This window comes from Equus przewalskii, chromosome 24 (assembly GCF_037783145.1).
Source record: "Equus przewalskii isolate Varuska chromosome 24, EquPr2, whole genome shotgun sequence".
Taxonomy (NCBI): Eukaryota; Metazoa; Chordata; class Mammalia; order Perissodactyla; family Equidae; genus Equus; species Equus przewalskii.
In genome coordinates, this window is record NC_091854.1 from 1,764,813 (window position 1) to 1,784,696 (window position 19,884).

The 19,884-nt window shown below is 40.3% G+C and overlaps 1 protein-coding gene across 1 annotated transcript in view; it reads right to left on the reverse strand.

Moving 5' to 3' along the window:
• The window catches only part of PLPPR4 (phospholipid phosphatase related 4), a 42,082-nt gene extending 37,165 nt beyond the window's left edge, over positions 1–4,917 (reverse strand). Inside the window, exon 1 of the mRNA XM_008507312.2 lies at positions 4,147–4,917. Within this exon, the coding sequence (XP_008505534.1) occupies positions 4,147–4,368 (222 nt within the window). The 5' untranslated portion in view covers positions 4,369–4,917. The remainder of the gene's footprint in view (positions 1–4,146) is intronic.
• Between the last annotated feature and the right edge of the window lie 14,967 nt (positions 4,918–19,884).

The window sequence follows — 19,884 nt, forward strand, 5'->3', positions numbered from 1 at the left end:
GCCCAGGATATGCTTGTTTGAGAGTTCCTTTCACAACTTGACCTTTCTTTTCCCAAGTTGAACAATGCCAAACTGAACTACCAAACTTGTTTATGAAGTGAGTTACCATATTGGAAATCATCATGTGTTTTTCAAATCACCATGTGATAGGGATGTATTTAATTACTGTCAACCATAAACCCCTTTATCAGCAGACAATTGGCTGTAAAGATAATAGATGTAAACCAAAAGATGTAAGAAGAATTCACTCTATCCATCAAATTTAGGTTTGCTTAACATTGAGTTTGGTAGTGAACTGGGACAAGATTACTTGATTTTAGAGGCTGAACACCTCAGCCTCGTACCCATAGGGATATAGCTAGAGATATCCTGACACTCTGCAAAAGGGATGCCAGTGTCCCAATCCTGTCACTGCACCTTGTCATGGGGACTTCTTGAGGTGACACTAGCCACTAACTAGTGAGTCAGTGTGGGGAGTGTACACTGTCCACCAATTTTTGTGCTTAGAGGCGCCCTATGGAGGAAGAACTCAGCTGAGGAAGCTGGTCTGTTGCCAGGCAAAGCTGCCTTACCTTTGTAAATGTGCCCTTACCTTGGATTACATCTTCCTATTTTTACCAGTGAGAAACCATGGGAAGCACCTTTGCCTATGTGAATAATCTTTCAACACTCTGAGAGAGACAGGTATCGCAGTGGTTAAGAGCATGTGCTCTGAGTTAACGCCTGGCACTGCCTCTGACCTTGCTTTATAAACCTGGGCAAGTGGTTCTATGAAACTTCCATGAGTTTCAGTTTCTTCTTCTTTGAAACATGGATAATAACGGCCTCTTTCTTAATGAGAATCTTTGAAGACTGAATGAGCATGTAAACCATTTTAGCTTTATTTTTAGTACATATTCAGTGCTTCATAAATGATTGCCGTTATTCTTGTACAAACTGTAAAGAGCACTCCACTCTCCCCACCTCAGGTCCATGAATATAGGTCCATTTTGGGAAAGCTCTGGAACCCAAACCACTTCTAGAAATTGGGGAGGAGGTGGCTTCTTCTGAACAGTGGGAACTCCCAAGTTAGACCTTGTCAGGACTTGATCCCTCAAGATTAGCCTAGAAGTAAAATAATCCATTCAGGTCAAGGGCAGTTATGAGAAAGGAAAGGAACTAATACATCTTGAGGGACTACTCTATCTCAGACGTCTTGCTTGGTGTCTTACGTGCTTTAACCTTATAATAAATTCTAAGATATTGGTATTATAATTTATATTATATAAATATATTTATCCTTATAGCCTATCATTTCTATTATGTATGAAGAAACCAAGGATGAGAGAAGTACCTAGGCCAGGAGTATCCAAGTAGTACTTGGCACAGGTGATGTTTGAACCAGGTCAATCTGTCTATAAGGCCCAGGTTTTTCCCTGTTAAGCATGCTGCCATTTTTCCTGCCATAATTCAGCCTAACTTGATATCAGCGCCCTGTGGTCCAAATGAAAGTTGCTTTCCTCTCATTTTCCCAGCTAAAGTTTCTTCCCATCTCATACCTGTCATGAATAGCAATGGAAGACAGCTGAACTCCTTGAAGAAGAGAAAGTTTAAATTACCCATCATGTGACTGACTTGAGACCCAGAGATTTTGCTTTCTTCTCAAATATCTAGTCCTTTACGCCTCTTTTTGTTACTTAAATTATTGTGTGAAGTAACAGAGAAGGCTTGAAATATGTGCTTTGGGCTGATATGTGATGGAAGAGATTTACTCATGCTTCACTCTTCCATTTTAATTACTGAGGTCTTGGGAGACTATGTTGTACAGCAAAGTGTCATTACTCTAGAGCATTTTACTGAAATGTTAATTCATGCTATATTTATTCATCCTCCAAACGAGATACAAAGCTCATTCTCACCAGCTTCAAAATGAGTCATTCCAAAGGAGCTGGGTATTGCATCCTGACAGCCTCTTAAACAATTGGTATACTAATGCCTTCTTCCATTTTCTAGAGGCTCTTTAGTGGTTCCTCACGCATTTAAGTTCCAGGGAGATAATCTGCAATCCAATTTTGTGGCTCTCCCTTTGGAGTCTGTTGCCCTCCAAGACATAATGTCACAAATGCTCATTTAAACTCCATGAATCGTCTTCACTTAACTGTTCTATAGCTTGCCCTGCTAAAGAGTAAAGAGTATCTGAATGGGTCAAAGAGACTGTAATGCTTTGGGGCTACTTCCGCTCACAGAAAAGAAGTAACATTTGTGAGATGTTTGTTCCTAGAGATACATTTCAAATGCATCGTGAGGCATTTTTACTTCTAAAATTCTAGATTGAGGGACATGTACCCCTCTTAAGAGCACCTCAAAAGGGCACACAGGTTCTTTAACGGCATACCCTTAATTCTCTGATTTGCATCCTCTTTCATGAAAGAATTTTTCTTGAAGCCATACAGCTGCAATCTATACGTCGTCTACTTTTAACAGACCTCAGGTGTGCTTCGTCCTGGAGGTGGAACCCAGCAATTAACTGATTTATCCTAGTCCAATGTAATAGATCCAGACACGCTTCAGGACAAAACCACTGTGGATTAGCGATGCGACAAGTGGCCTGACAGGATTTAACTTGAAGGCAGGTATCCCATCTTTCTATTCCTTCACTGTTTTCATCATGGATTCTTCTGCTGAGCACATTTTTCTTGAGAAAACTCTTTATTATCTTTCAACAAAATTACCTAAACCATGGCCTCAAAACCCCATGTGTAAAGACGAAGGGCAAAAATAAATGCATCAATTAATTACTTTAAATAAACAGGACATTTATTTTCCTTCTTTTCTATGGGTCATGGATGAAGGAGTCATCCATCATTTCCCTGAGATTTATGCAAGTCATATACATGTTTCTTAAATCTGAAACCATTTTTAAAACTTATGACACATAAGAGAAACTTGCAAATATACTGTTATCTACAAGAATAATCTGACAATGTCCCTTCCCCCAAGTTTCAAGGCAGTGACTATCCCCGAACACGGTTAAGCCTCAAAATCATCAAATACAGAATCTACTGTCTATACTCGGAAGTGCTAAACCTCCATATTTGGCTGAAAAGATGGCCAAGAAAGGATAGTTACAATTCAGCAACAATCTTATAATTCTCTATGCAATACAGGCTCTAATTACACAGAACACAGTTGCATGCCTAAAACCATCTGATTTCACTACACCTGCCCAACGCATCTATTTTCTGCCTACGATTTAATAAACCTCTTGCTTAAAAATGTCTTCCTAATGCAATGGACCACAATGCATGGAATCACTGTACCTGTCAATCTTTATAACCCTCCCATAAATTGTCCCTCCCTTAAATACTGCATTTTGGTAAGTTGGAAGTTCATTATAAATACATCTGCATGTTAATTGTTTATCTGTAATACAGCTCGGCACAGAATAAATGCACATGTACAAATCATGTAAAATCAGATGATGTCACTTATTTTAAAAATATTATACACACTACATCTATATACATATACACATATATATGTACACGTACATATTCATATGTATGTGTATATGTATAATTTTTGCTAACCATGAAAAAGGCCATTGATGCCTACAGATGCAGACCCGATTTTAGAAGCAGATGTGAGCAACATAGTAATTATAATAGGGGAAGGGATTTTTTGTTTTTGTTTTGTAATAAAGCAATCATAATCCTAATGCCATATAAACATCCCAGCCCTCATACACCCCGGGCATGGCTGTGTGCATTTATTTTCTTATCAAAAGCTCACGGAGTTCTAGACACGTACTTGCGGATTGAAGACACAAATCCCAAAATATCGGCATCATGGCCCCTCTGGGCCACGGACGCGGTGCACACAGGCGCGACAGGAGGGCCAGGGAACTAGCCCCACACTCACTCACACAGGTATCCCTTCCCTCCAGGGCACCCAGCAGGTACACCGCTAGTGGTGATCACCCAGGCGCGCGGGCACTCGCAGGCACACTCGGGGAGCTCCAGAGAACCCTGGGGGAGAGGGGAGGGTCGGGCATTTGGGGGCAGCGGCGCGCGCCCTGGCACTGTCTCCGCGCCTGTGACACCCTCCAAGACCGGAATTCGCCCCGGAGCTGCCCGGAGGAGCTGCATTATGCCAAGGCCAACTCACCTCGACGAAATAAAAGCAGGGCAGGAGGGTGACGCTGTCCTTGATCACTTTGCCCTTTGGCCTCTCCTTCGCCGACATCCCGGCCGCCTGCCCGGGTCTGCGTCCTCCCCCGGGCGAGGTGTGCACAGCGCGGCCGAGGCGAGCTGCCTCCTGCAGCCGCAAGCGCCCGGCGCCGCTGATGTCACATTCCCCGCGGGCGCCGCTGGAGCCAGCGCGCCGCATGCAGCGCCCCCGCCTCTCCCCGCCCCGCTTTGCAGCAACCCAGCGGCTCCCCGGACCCGCAGGTCCTCTTCCTCCCCGACTCTGGCTTCCACTCCCTGTTTTTCTCCGCTCTCCGCGAAGAGTCGTCCAGCGACCTCCTCCAAGCTGTTGCTGCAATGGCTTCCCCTCCCCGCCACCCTCCCTCTCCTCTCCACCGCCCTGGCGAGGCTTCGGGGCTGTGGGAGTTTGACGTCAAGAATCAGAAAAGGGGAACGCACCCCTGGATTCTGCAGCAGTGAGCCTGAGGAACTAAGGCACCCACGCCCCCCGGGAAGCCTCCTGGGTCATCCTAGGAACACTAACTGGAGGGTTGCTGGAGAGCAGAAGCCCAGCCTCTGCGCGCTGACCCTCGGCAGCGAGAACCGACCTCCCACTGTGCGAAATTAAAACTTGGATCTCATTCCGAAAAGCAGGCCGCTGTGGGAACTCATTGAGAGCTGGCTGCTCCCCAGGAATGACCTCCCCTTCTGAGGATTCTCTGCCAGGGGACTCCCTGGCTCCCCAAACACTGACGCACCTGCTGATAAACACTCAGCTGTCTGGGAATGGTGAGGGTTCCCCGCACCACGGGAGGCGGATGTGTGGGCGTCCTCATTTACCCCGGAGACCAGGTTCTAACCTCAACCTTCACACCCCCAGAACAACGCCAGTATTACAGTCATAACCATACAGGAAGCACTGCTTCACACATTAACCTAAATCAAGTCCTTCATCCTGTTGTTGGTGTGAATGGCTGGTCTCAACTTTGTGATTCGGTCCATAACATACTCCAAAAGACATCTGGCAGCCTGGGGAAAATCCCACCCGCCAAAGTCCACATTTCACTGTCCCTGCCCCCTCAAGCCCTCGCTCTGCTCTCCCAGCCTTGAGTTCCAGAGTTCAGCGGTACAATCCCTCATTCGCCCCCCACCTCCTGCCCCTACTCCCCACACTCACCTGGCAAAATCTCAGCCCCAGTTAAACCCACTTCTTTGCCCTTACCAGAACAACTGAAAATGGTGTGAGAAGAACACACAACCATGTAGTTTTGTCTCACATTAGACCCGTAACCACAAACTTTAAGTAGGCCCCACTACCCCACGATGCTAGTGTTTTTCCATAGTCTGTTCACTTTCTGTCTCTCTGAGGCCCAACTCACACCTTGTCTCTCTTCAAATCTCGTCATTCTCAGCTAAGGACTTCAACTCTCAGTTTACTTAGAAAATGGAAATAATCAGAAGGGAGCTGTGTTATCTTCCAGAGCTGACTACTTGGCCCCATCCTCCACGCTCCACAGAGACCACCATCTCTTGCCTGGACTGACACAACAGCCTCCTAACTGTTCTGCTAGCTTCCACCCTTGCTACCCCTGTAGCATTCCCTATACAACAGCTGGAAAAAAGTATATCCAGCTGTGTCATTCCTCTGCCCAAACCCTCCAAGCGCTCACCATCACATTCAGGAGAAAACCCAGACTCCTCAGCTCTTCCTCAAAGCCCTACCCGAGGACCTTGCCTGATTCAGGGACCTCATTCATATTGCTCGGTGCCTTAATGGTCTGGCAATCCCAGTCTAGCTTTTTACTGCCTCAGGGACTTTGTGCTTACTGTTCCTTTGTCCAGGAATGCTGTTCTGCCAACATTGCATGGCTTAACTTCTCACGTAGTTCATACCTTTGCTCATATTTAAACTCCTCAGGGAAGGTGTCTTCGACCCCTCACTCTGCCTAAGCAGCATCAATCACCCCAGGCCTCCATTACTCTTTGTTCTTTCACATTATTTTGTTTTTCTGTATAGAATTGCTCACTATCTGATAGTTTATCAAGTATTTCTTGGTCAGTTTCTTCATTGCCTTTCTCTGCCACTGGAGTGTAAGCTCTACAAAGGCAAGCACTTTTTCATCATTATATCTCTAGTAATTAGAAGTGTGCCTGGCAAATAGTAGATGTTCAGTAAACCTTGTTGTTGAAGAAGTGAATGAATCAATTAAGTTAAATGATGCACATAAAATTGTGTAGCATAGTTTCTTCCGCACACTAAATGTTCAAGAACTGTTAGTTTGTTAATTATCATGTTATTAATCAGTAACTATACTTCTCGTTACCACCAGAGTTACCTTGTAAGAGTGTGTTTCCTTTTTTCAACTTTCTTAGTACTCAATAAAATTTATAATTCTTGGTAAAGGTAAAAAAACAAGTTAGAAAATGTCTGACTTTATCTTCCTGGAAACTCAGAGTTTCTGTATAAAAAGGAGATAAAACATAAGGCTAAAATGATAGCTCCCTAATTTTATTAGCCAAGAACTGAAAATATGTGATAAAATACCAGAGATGCATGCTGACTACACCTTGGTTATTCAAGACATTATTGAAACATCAGAAGGGTACTCTCTTTTCCTCTCTAGGTGATCTGACCAGCTAGAGTCAGGAAAAGCTTCCGAATTCAAAGTCAATTCCTAGTATAAATCTTTATCCCTCCCTTACTCAGATTCTCCTTCTTTCTGTCCTTTTTTCTTTTTTTATATTCTTTTTCCCATTTAAAGTCACTTCACAAAACAATCAAGCTACTTTATGCAATCCCCTAAATACTAAACACAATAACAATGGCTTACATTGGAGTAACAGTCTGATGTATTTTACCTACTTTAACTTTTTTTTTGTTTTGTGGAGGAAGATTTGCCCTGAGCTAACACCTGTGCCAATCTTCCTCTATTTTGTATGTGGGTCACCACCACAGCATGACAGCTGATAAGTAGTGTAGGTCTGCACTTAGTAACCAAACCTGGGCTGCCAAAGTGAAGCGTGCTAAACTTAACCATTAGGCCACCAGGTCAGCCCCTTACCTACTTTAAATTTTGGTGCTCAAAACAATGCAATGAGCAAGGCAAATTATTTCTCTTTTTATAAAAATGTCTTGTAGACAGGATTGTGAGATGGAAAAAAATAAATAAAAAAGTTGAACCAGAGGAGAATGAGATTTGGACTCAGAAGACCTGAGTTCAAACCCAGGATTTGTTATGTTTGAACTGCTCTTGAGCAAGTCACTTCGTATCCCCAAGCTTCAGTTTCCTAATATGTAAAATGAGAAAAATATTGGCACTGTCTGCCAGCCATGCTCTGTAGCTCAAATGTGACGATATACGTGAAAGCACTTGGTGACTTATAAAACTAGTCTGTCCATTCATCTGTCCATCCATTCAACCTACAAATATTGAATGATCCCCCACTATGTAAGGGGCAATTTTCTCACTGGATACCCATTGGAGAAATGAATAAGTATGTTTCCTGCCCTAAGAGAACTCACGGCCTAATCCAGGTGGAGAGGAGAGAGACATAGACAATAAATTAGTCATTACAAGAGAAAACACTCACATGATGCTTACTATGGACAAGGCACTGTTAAGAATGCTTTGCACATGTTACCTCTTTTAATTCTCACAACATCCATAAGAACTGGGTACGACTGTTGTCACATTTTTCAGTTAAAGAAAACGAGACTCAAAGAGGTAAGGTATTGTGTGCAAAAGCAACAACTATAATAATTAGTGAAGCTGAGATTTTGAACCCAGTAGGTTGCTCCAAGCTCTGTGATATTAAGGGCCACACATGTTGTCTTTCTTAACAAACATATAATTACATCTTGTGATATACGCTACTAGAGAAACAATTAGGATGCAGTTGCAATTACTATGAGAAACTTCTTAAGTGTGGTGGCCAAGGAAGGTCTTGGGGGGAATTGACATTCAAGTCACTTACAGCGCTGAGGCTACTAGAGGACATTCCTGGACTAAAAAATTGTGCTCCATCCCCCTCTCACCAGGTAAATCCATGTTAGGCCAAGGGCAGAACCTGTATGTTGAATATTACTTCAAGTACGCTAGTTACAGGTCCTCGTAAAAATAGTGGCATTAAAATCAATTTAATGTGCCTCACAGAACTTGAATATTTTCCGTAGAAATCCTGTTCCAGTGCATTCAAATGAAAAAAGTGGCATCCGCTGAAAAGCAGGGCTCTGACATTTCACGAGACAGAGGACTTCACAGCACAAATAACCTGAAAAAAATATGCCTGAAAATGCACTTGACATCATCATTAAAACTGTCAGACTCTTGAGAAAAGAAAGAAGCAGTTTTCCCATGTTTCGGTTTAGGGCGCCCGCAGCCAAATACAAACTCTTTTTCACCTTCTTGGCAACTATTTATCTTCAGGTTATTTGTATGCCATTTATTTTTAAGGTCATAAAGAAGTATATTTAATTTAGTAATGTATTTCCCAGACATTAGCCCACTCCCCAGCATTTTGAGGAGATAATGTAAGATTTTATTGCATTTTCCTAAAAGAGGGAGCTCTGAAAGAACTGAATATGCAGATGTGTGAGACAGCGGAAGTACTGAAATGAGGGAAGTCCTGGAAGGTGGGAAAGCGGTGTTTTAGCTATGCCCTCGTCATGGACTAATTACATGGCCGTGGAGAAGAACATTTTACCTCCGGGACTTGGTTTCTTCACCTACAAATGGAGTTAGAATGATAAAGTGGACATGTCTTGTTTCTGTTTGTTCAAGATCCATTGTTCCTTCTTCCTGTGACAGTTTCTTGAGTTTTCATGAGGAACTGTCCCACCCTCGCAGTCAAAGCTGGGCCTGCCATGCAGGTGCTCTGCCCTTTCCAGGCCAAGTGAGGGGGTGGAGGGTGAGCCAAATGTCAACAACTGGACTCTATTCCTCAGGAATCTGAATTGCGAGGGGAGTGATAGTGAGCCAGAAAATTCTTAGTGTTGATTCATGGCAGAAGCAGAGAGGATAGCAATTAACACCAGCCCCTCAATTCTCAGAAGTGCCCCTCTGACTTCTCTCCTTTCTTTTGTTTCTCGGCACATCCTCATACCCTTTCAAATAGATTCTTCTCTCTGTCTCTTCTGGCTCTGTCCCTGTCTATCCCCCTCCCTCTCTCTCCCTCTCTCATTAATTTTGCCAGAATCCACTTCTGTACCTACAACCAAAAACCCCTAACTAATACAAAGAGATTACAAGACAATTCTTTGTTAAAATATTAACTTAAGACCTTTTTTTTTAAAAAAAAGGCAAAATCTAACACCCAGCAGTGTTCTGGCAGGAGATACTTTTTAATCCAATTTTACATTTTCCTACTATCAATGACTTTTGCCCACCACAGTCCCCTGTGATTCTATATCAGGCCACGGTAGAAGATGATTTGCACAATTCTAGTGAGCCCCATTCCACAGGAACATGTCTTTGCTCTGGGAATAGTGGCTATCCCAAGAAATCCCATAGCAGTGACACAGGAATAAAACAAAAAGTTACATTGCAGAGCTTTGCCGTGGGTGTGCATTGGCACATTAGTGTGTTGGGAATGGATTACAACTGTTCTACAGAAAATTGATCTCTTCAGGAGCATGGCAGAGTCTGTGCAAGAACTTCAGTGCAGGTTGCTTCAGGTTGCAAGCATCCTGGTTGGGGTGGAGCATCATCTGACAGCAGGCCCGGAGGGCTGCAAGCCAGAGGAACAGAAGAGTAGCATCAGAACTTGCTGCTTCACCCCAGTGCGCTGAACATAGCCAAGAAGAAGTTCCACCACCTGAGAACCCACTGGGCATACCATCTGGACAGTCATCTGCAGAGGATGTTACTGCCCAAGGGGCACTGGGCACAGCCCCAGGTGTGGCCTGTTGGGGGGAGTGAGGATGGGGAGATACCTAGCAGTTTCTTTAAGGGTACAGCTAAAGACAGTGGCTAATGCTTCTGTTCTATATTTGCTGTCTGTCCATGGGTGACCAATGGGTCCTTTATGGGTACCCAGCTAGCTGCATAGCAACTGCACTAAAAATGCGTGCACATTCTTCAGATAAGAGCATAATTTTTGTTTGGAAACGTTTGATATAAAAATATTTAGTTGTATTTAAAAACAACTGAGTTATGTTAAGAAATTTAAACATTACCTTTGTCAATGAAAGCAGCTCTGTTGGATTCTTTCAATATAATTTTAAAGGTTGTTATATTTTCAAGGATTGTAAAGCAATGATTTTAGAATTTTATCACTTACTTGTGCAAAGTTTCTCTTCCATGGGGTCTGTCAAGAATTTAAGAGATTGAAATTAAAATTTTGATCTGAAAATGTACATAGCCATTCCCTGGTCAAAATATATTCATGGAAGTAAACTCAAATTTTTCATTAAAAAATTGAATATATTTTATTTGGAAGTTTTATATTTAATTTATTTCCCTAAAACTTGATTTGTCTTCATGCTTGCATACTATAAAAATATAATTAATTTTTCCCAAGTTCTATATAGCTGCCGTCAATTTCTTTTTAGTTTACTTTAGTGTGCTCCATTACTCCACAATTTTTTGTGTGAAAAGGTTGAGAAATACATGAATATAAATCGGCTATTTCTTTTCCTTCATTATCATATTGTGTTAATGGTTCTTCACTATCTTACTGGTAAGTGACAAGAGACAACTAATTAAAGTGTACGATTGTCCCAACCACTCAGTCCAAAACTCCTGTCATCATCTTGGATTTATTCATGCCTTTCATCCCCTACATTTGGTCTCCAAATCCTTTGGAATTTCTAACAACTTTGTGTTTTGTCATATTTGTCTCTTCCTCATTTCCATTGGCATCAATTAGTGCCTGGTTTCCGGCAAACGTCTACTGTGGTCTCCAAGCTCTTCTGCAGTGCAACACCATGCTGGATAAGCGCCCCACTAGACACTCCTTGTCTCAGCGGGACTGCCTTGTTCCCCCATCCGCAGACTGCGTCCTCCTCTCTGATGAGCTTATTTGAGCCATACTTGCACCGTGTTCATTCTGCCTCTATGCCTTCTCTCACATGCTGTTCCCCTCTCCTGGAATGCATTCACATCTCACTTTTCTGAATTTTATCTGTGCTACTCCAGCTCTCAGTGTCCTCTTTCTGAACACCAGAAGTCCTTATTTTGCACTGCACAATCTAGCATTTGACTATGAACTGGTTTGTTTTGTTTGATATGTTCTAATCTCACACTTCCAACTGTAGGAGTGAATTTGAGCAATGACACACGTCATTTCTCTTCTATCCATCCCTTCCTTTCCATCTTTGCTCTCATCATTTTGTTCCATTCTTCATGGTCTCTGTGACATTATAATAGCCTCCTGGCTAATTTCCCTGGCTTCAAATCTTTCTTTTCTGATCAAGTCTTTAATTTTGCACCAGGATAATTCTTCCTGCAGCACAATTTTGATCATGCCACTCCTTTGCTCAAAAATGCCCCACAGTTCTCCAATGCCTAAAAATAGTATTCCAGTCTCCAGCCTGGCATTTAAGGGCTTCCACCAATCTTTCCATCTCACCTCTCCTTCTCCCTGTAGGTCCTATGCAGACCCTCCATTCCAGATACCACAGCCTACATGGTATTGCATAAATCATATTCTCCTGAATTGAAGCCTTTTATGTGCACTTGCTTTTCCCATTCTGTAAGTTTCAAACAAAAAAGCAACTTCCTGATGAAGCTTCCCTCAGCTTTCCCATTTTGGTGAGCCTTCAGGACTTTCTTTAGACATCTTTTGTAGATCATATTACATTTTGCCTTGATTGTCTTATTTTTTCCCAAAGATATTTTGCTTCTTGGAAGTATGTGGCATATCAAATTCATCTTCCTTTTTTTTCCTTTTAAACCCATAGCATAGTATTTTGTACATATCAAGAGTCCAGTGAATATTTATTAAATAAAGAAATTTTATAATTTCTACTCTTCCCTCCAGTGGTTAGTATAACTCTGGAATAACAGAGATTCTGAGTAAATACTTATTGGTTAATTTGGGGGTTTATTATTTATGATTCTGCTGGGAAAAGCATTCTCTCTCTGTCATTTTCTCTCCTAACACTTTGAGAACACTGTGAAATGTGAAAGATGTCTGACACACACAAATGGGAACCTATTTTAATGAGCCCAGAGTGACTCCTGTTCTCTCAATCCTTCCGTAATCATCTATTGATTGCATACAGTTTGTATAATAATTAGTCCAATATGAGAATTCTGAGCATCTCTCTGTAGCTGCTGAGAAATGTGCTCCATAAGCAGATCTTCGTTCTCCTCTCTTCTCTTCCCAGTGTCTAGCCTTTCTTAGATATTGCATCTCAAATTCTCCTAAATTCTACTAAATACTCACTTCCCTTACGAAGTTGCACAGCCTTGTCTCAAGGCTCTAACATCTCCAAATGTATGCATAATCCGTATGGTAGTTGTCCTCTTTTTCCTCTGAGAACCTGTGCACTTCTGTGGCCCTTGCATACATCTTCTCACCTATCTTCATTTCCTTAGCTGTTGAACCCCTCCGTGGGCTGGGACTTCCATATTATTTGTCATACTAAACTGCAATTTCTTTTTGTGCTCCCTTAATTTGACTGTCATAATAATAACTATTATTTTTTTATTGAGGTATAATTGACATATAACATTTTATTAGTTTCAGGTGTACAACATAATGATTCTATATTTTTATATATTGTGAAATGATCACCACAGTGTCTAGTTAACATTCATCCATATATTTAGTTACAAATTTTTTTCCTTGTGATGAGGACTTTTAAGATCTACTCTCTTAGCAATTTTTAAATATACAATATTTCAAATATATAATACAGTATTATTAACTATAGTCACTATGCTTATGTTTTATAACCAATTATAAGAAAAATTAGGGCAGGACTCCAAATTATTTTAGAAGGAATTATTAAAAGGAAACATCCTCCTAGACATGGAAAGTAACGTAAGATGATGGAAAGCAGTGGTTGTTAACCTTTGCTGCCACTCACACCACTTTTGTTCTTGCAGTATGTTCTGGAAGCACTTATGAAAAGAGCTAAAGCAAGATAGTGCTTAGAATTGAGATATCTCATAACTTTAGAACAAAACAGATAGAATTACAGTTTATTTTAATTTCACAGTAACATATAATCTATATGAACATTATATACTTAAAACAGTTTTACCCCTTTGAAAAAGATTGGTTCGTTGATGTCTGAAAAATAGCCATATTCATGCTAGACTTTATTTTAATGTACAAAATTAATACAAATTTGATTTCACACAGGTGTGGAGTCACAAATGGCCGAGGATCTCCAAGTTCTGTCTTTGGAAATGTGGAGATGGTGCTCATTTAAACTCTAGAATTCTCAGAATCATTGACTCACCTGTTATATGCAATTATACATCATCAATTTAATTTAGTCATCGATAGTAATTTAGTCAAATATTATTTCATCCAATTTTTATCTTTTATAAATTCCAGGCTTAGGGAACATCTGTTGCTTTGGTTTACATCCATCCATTCTTCTGAGATAGGACCTCTTCTCCGAGTACAAGCCAATATGTGGTTGCGAGGCATGGGGACATTTATCATCACAGAATTCACCATATTGGTCATGGAGTGAGCACACAACTCAAGGGAGGCCTATCGTATATGATACCCTATCCTCTGGTCATGGAAATTTGTCCAGAGATGGTAAAAAAACCAACAGGAACCTAATAGAGTACCCTCCAGGGAGTTTTCTAACTAGGGTCAGGAGGGAAGCGTGTCCTTCTCTTTTGGGTGGCAAGGCTGTACAAATGTTAAGTCCCAAGCTGCCTATGGTCATGTTTCCTCTGCCCAATGAAGAAAGTCTTACAGTAGTAGAAGAGAATAAAGCTGATGCTAAGAGATAAGAATATCTAAAAGATATAGAGAGATTTCTGAGAGTTTTGAGTTCTTGAATTCAGTTACCCATGACACCACTACAGCACAACCTTCTCTGAGATTCAGTTACATAAGTCAGTATTCACCTCCATCTCCAACCATTTTTGCCTAAGTTACTTTTCTTTGAGTTCTTGCCACTTAGAACCAAAAATCTCTGTGTAATACACACTCTATAAGGGTGATACTAAGGATGTTGTAAGAGCTTTTCTCTGGGAATAAAGAATGAGGTCATTAGGGTCAGTATCCAACTGATTTCAAGCTACAATCCTACCATGCCATCATCCTGAAATGTATTACAACAGACTACAAAGTAGCCTCCATGCAAGTTATTCACCACTGCATAATTTGCTGCCACAACTTGCAGAAAGGGGTGATGACAAGGGTGTCCATGAAGCTCCCTTATGGAGTGATTCTGGAGCTTTGCTACTTGCAGGTCAAGCTAACTTCTCTATGCACACAACTCCCTGGGGTTAACTAAGGCTGGCAAATTTTGATTGGTGAATTGCGCAAGTTGCGTGATGAGCCAGCACTTGTGAGGTGATGCCAAAATAAAGATAAGTGTAGTCCTGGCAATTTAAAAGAATCAAGATATGCAGTGTTACTTTAATTTGCATTTCAGATAATTTAGCTTCTATTCAATTTAGAAAGTCTAGCCCTTCCAAAAAGAGCTTCTTGCATCCCAAGAAAATGACCTCACAACTGAATAAGAGCTTGTTTCAAACAGGGCTGAATTTTCTTTTTATGAAGACAAACTGCAAGTTCATTCCACAAACAAAGAGAGAAGTCACCTTGGAGCAGATCTTTGCTTTGAAAAGAGTTGACATAGGCAAATGTAAATTGAATAGGACGCATGGTCCTTAGGGAAAGATGTCACACCACTTCTGTGCCCAGAGAAGCTACTTTTTTGTTTTTCATTTTTTTCTTTTTGTATGTTGAGAGATGAGTCAGTTTTATAAAAAGCTCCAGTCTTTCTGGAAGAAAGAGACCCACACTCTGACTCCTATTTTACAGGATAAAAGTTAAGAGAGATTCTCAAGGCGATCTAGGGTGGCCCTAAACAGAAGATTTCCTGCAGGAGGAGACAAAAAGACTCACAAGAGGAATTGCCAAAAGGAAAAGTTTGCTAGTTTGGTGATCTCCATCCAAAATAATAGAACCCGAGTTGTCAAGGAAAGGCCAGTTCTGGAGGAGCATGCAACTAAGGTGGGGAGACCCTCTGGTCTTGATCCTGGCTTGGTGTTATGCTTTGAGGAACAGTGGATGAGCATGAGATTGTGAAATAAGACAGCTCTAACCTGGTCATCCCAAAGTGGGCACTACTGCAGCCTGGGTGGGGTTCCAGTCACTGAGACTCCGCAGCCTTGGGCTGGCTTGCATTGGCCTGTGGAGAACCAGGGTGTGGCGGCAGGAGCCAAAATGCCACTGGAAAAGTAAGACTTGTGATTCCCTCTCTTCTGATATTGGAAGTGGACTGAACCTTTTGTGCATCCAGTTAGCCACTGGAGTCCTTGGCCTCTCCAGAGCAGGGGTTGGTGAATGACCAGCTTACAGGCCGAATCCAGCCTGTCTTTATAAATGGTGTTCTTGGAACACAACCACGCCCACTCCGTTCTGTATTGTCTATGGCTGCTTTGACACGACAGTGGCAAAGTCAAATAACTGTGACAAAGTAATCTTGCAAATACTAAAAGATTTACTCTCAAGCTTTTTACAGAAAACTTCGCTGAACCCTGATATTCAACAGCTTTCACAATTTCTACCTTCACTCCATCTATACTAATTCTCACAAATTCCCAATTTTAGTTGCTGAGTTTCCTCTGAACCCGTGTGGTTGATTTTACTGTCTCCAGAATGGACCATGCCTTTTTCTTCACACACCATTTCTCACACTCTCTTTCATGGCTGGGTTTTTAAACGACGTTCTGACTGACTACAATATCTAGTGCTTGGCTCTTTACTGTCACATTCTAGAGACATGCATTCACTGATTACAGTGAATTTCTGACATGACTTCAGACACACAGGAATAATGTGAACACAAAATAGAATCTAAAGTTTATTTTTGCAAAAGCTTTCACAGAAATTTAAAATATTCCCTAATATGCCATAAAATAGAGTAATATTTTTAATATTATATTTAAATTTCAGACATCCATTTGCCTTTGCAAATATTATTCAGGGAAAATTTTAAACCTTAAAATGTCAGAAAATGGCAAAAGCTACATTATACAAATATCTTTAATTTGTTCAATCTGTGCTGAGCTCTTTCAAAGTTATTTAAAAGGGCACACAAATTAGAGTAAATTAACCAATAGCTCAGGAAAATCAGACGGAACTTTGGTCTTAATATCATTTGAACACTGAAAGCAACTGCTATATTGATTAGAAAAGAGTATGACTAGATTTAATGGAAATAATGTTGTATTCCATTGCTGACCCACCCCTGTTATGGGCAAACAACTCAGAGGGCTGAATTTTCTGGAAGCAGGATTCAGAATTGATCCTGTGGATCACAAAGCAGCTAAACCTGGATCCTGTACTACAGGTGTCCATGGGTAACCAGAAGCAGGAAACAAAGAACAAAGTCCTTTCTGAAGAAGCCAATAGTACATTACATGACAAACCTTATCTAAAGATATTTTTTCAAATAAAATTGACCAGTAAATAATTTAAGACTACAAGGCATATGACAAGATGTTTATGTGAGCCAGAATCAGCAGAAGCAATAGACAAGAAACAGACCCCAAAGAGCTCCAGATACTGGATTTATCAGACACATACTGGGATAAAACAAACACTTGTTCTGTTCATCAAGATAAAAGTCAAATATTTTCAAGGGATTTAGATTTGCAGATTTCAACAGGAATTATCTAAGAATTATATAATTGAAAAATTATATAGATAGCTTTAACAGCAGATTAGACCTTTACAAAAGTATAAGGATGGAAAAAGAAATATGACAAAAATAGCATGTAAGTCAGGAAAGGGTCAAGTACATCTTCAGTCTTTTAAGGTCCTTATATTGTGTTGAAGGAGGGAAAAAGAAGAAAGAAAGATATATTAGGAGAAGAAAAATGTGTCAGATGGATCAAATAAAAAACACAGGAAAATAGAAAGTATAAGTGTACAATATATAGTATATATTATATATACTACATCATTATATATAATTGCATCACTTCAAATTGACTAAGTTATTTGGTTAAAATATGAGGACTAGCACATTAGATTTAAACATAAATTGTATCCTATTTACAAGACATTTTGAAAATTTGAAAGTATAAAGAAGAGAAATAGTACAGCATACAAAACTTAGCCAAAAGAAACTGATATAGCTGTATTAATTTATAATGGAATAAAAAGTTACCAAATTCCTATAGGAATTAATCTCAAGTTTTGCAAGAGCTCTGTAGTAAAACTTAAAACATTTTAATGAGAAAAATTAAAGGCCCAAATAAATGGAGAGTTGTACCATGATTGTGAATTGGGACACTCAATAGTAACAAATTGTCAATTCAATCTGAAGTCACCTATACATTCAAGGCAGTTCCAACGAAAATTCCAAAATATTTCTTAGAGGAACTTGACAATCTGATTCTAAAATTTATGTGGAAAGGATTTTGCTTGTCTTGAGAAATGATTTGTTAGTTTGATATTATAGTCATTTCTTTTCTCAATTTCTTGCAAGTATATCAAAATATACTACCAAGACAAACCAAATCACTCCAAACTATACCTTATTCATTCACTTAGAAGCACTTTATCAAGTGAAATTTACATAATATAGGACTAAAATGAATTCTATACAATTAGAAATTACTTCTTTTTGGAGTTTTCCCATTAACTTCAAGTAAAAACTTAGATCTTTGTGCCAAATCTATTTCAAATGCCACTCAAAGTGCCTTAAAATATGAAACAAATGAACAGGGAAATGGACACAAGAATTATTACACATAAATTGATCAATAATTTTGGACAGTTGAAAGTTATTATATTTACAATGATGAATTTGACAAGCATATATATACCTCCGAAGGATAAACCAATCCTGATTAATTTAAGCCACTTGTTTAAATTCAACATATTAAATTCTAGATTGCATTTTGGGATCTGATAAACCACCTGGGTCAAGGGGAGTAAAAATTATATCTGCCTTTTGTAAAGTGGAAAGCGTGGCACACTTCTCATTCTCCTGGGACCGCGTTGAGCAGCCATGTTGGTGAGGCTGGGTTAGCCTGTTGGGTAGTGAGAATCACATGGCCCTGTTATGCTAGCCAATCGCCAGAAGCATAGCCCCTAGTTCAGTGGCAGCTGATCACAGACCCCACGAGGGAGCCCAGTCCAAATTGTCAAACCACAAACTTATAAGCTAAACAAACGGTTACCACTACATTTTGGAATGATTCAGTACACAGCAAAAACTATTTCAGTCTAAATGATTTTGCCTGAGATTTTGGCAGCAAAATCTTTCTTTCTTTCTTCTTTCCCAGGCCTTGTTTTCAGGATATCTGCTGATGCTATGGGATTCTCAAGTAACCTTGTTAAAAAGCTCCTTTTCTACTTAAATAAGCTAGAGCTGGTTTCTGTTGCATGCGACTAAGAACGCTGACTGATACACTCAGAATGAGATAGGATTTTGATATTCTAATGCATTTCTTAATTTCCAGTAATTTATATTACCCCATGATGCTTTCTTCTATTTAAAATAGCTGATATATAAGTTCCTAACTTATTTGTAGAACAGATGAAATACATTGCAGTGAACCAAAAGGCAATTCTTGGTATAAAAAAGAAATTTAGAATGAGTAAGAAAAAGTTTTCTTTTTTATCATTTTCCCTGTCTTCTCTACTACTCTTGGCACCCCTACCAAGCCCAGAAGAAGATTCTATGAACTTGGAAGAAGAGACAAAATCAGAAGGGAAGCAAAGTGAGCTTATTTACTGATGCATCTCAATGAAGAGGCTGAGCTCTAATCCCTCCCACCTCGACTGACACTCAGGGGTTGCAGGTTAGTGAAAATTCACATGGTTTAGGAATCTGGGAGTAGAATGTACCTGTAAAGCTCAGAGAGGTATCAGAATTTCAGCACTTCAATTGTCAACCAGGAGCAGAAGAAATGTTCACGAGATATAGCTAAAGAAAGGGACGTCAGACAGCCTCATACGGTCATCCAGCAACCACCCATCCCTAATGTTACTGAAGCAGGAGGGTAAACTTGTGCACCAGGGAGGGTCTAAGACTAGTTTCTCACAGTCCGTGGAGTTGCAGGGGAATTTAACGATTTTTCAATTGTCCAGGACAGCATAGATGTGGCAGAAGGGCAAACAGGTCTCAAGAGGCTCCATATTCTTAAGCAAGGGACAGCCCAGCCATAACCAGTATGGGCTTATGACCAAAGGGCAAATGGGAGGAGGGCATCTGATGCCAATATGATGAGGATACAACTTCAACCAGATTACTTAGTCCCACCTTAACTTTTCGGTAGAAGTTAGAGGCAACCCTGAGAAAAGCTAATGGCGGGAAAGAATATTCTTTAGTTTCTGAAACCAGGCGTAATGGGAGCTATAATAGAAATTGAGTTTCATTCTACAAGAATAAGGACATGTAGTAAAACACCTGACACTAGGGGGCAAAAATTTGTGCCTGATAATATTAAATGTGAACAGCCTAAAGGTGAATAGATAGATTAAATCTACTGGCAATAACGATTGGTTAGATGTAGGAGGTAAGGAAAAGGGCAGGGCTTAAGATGATTTCCTACTT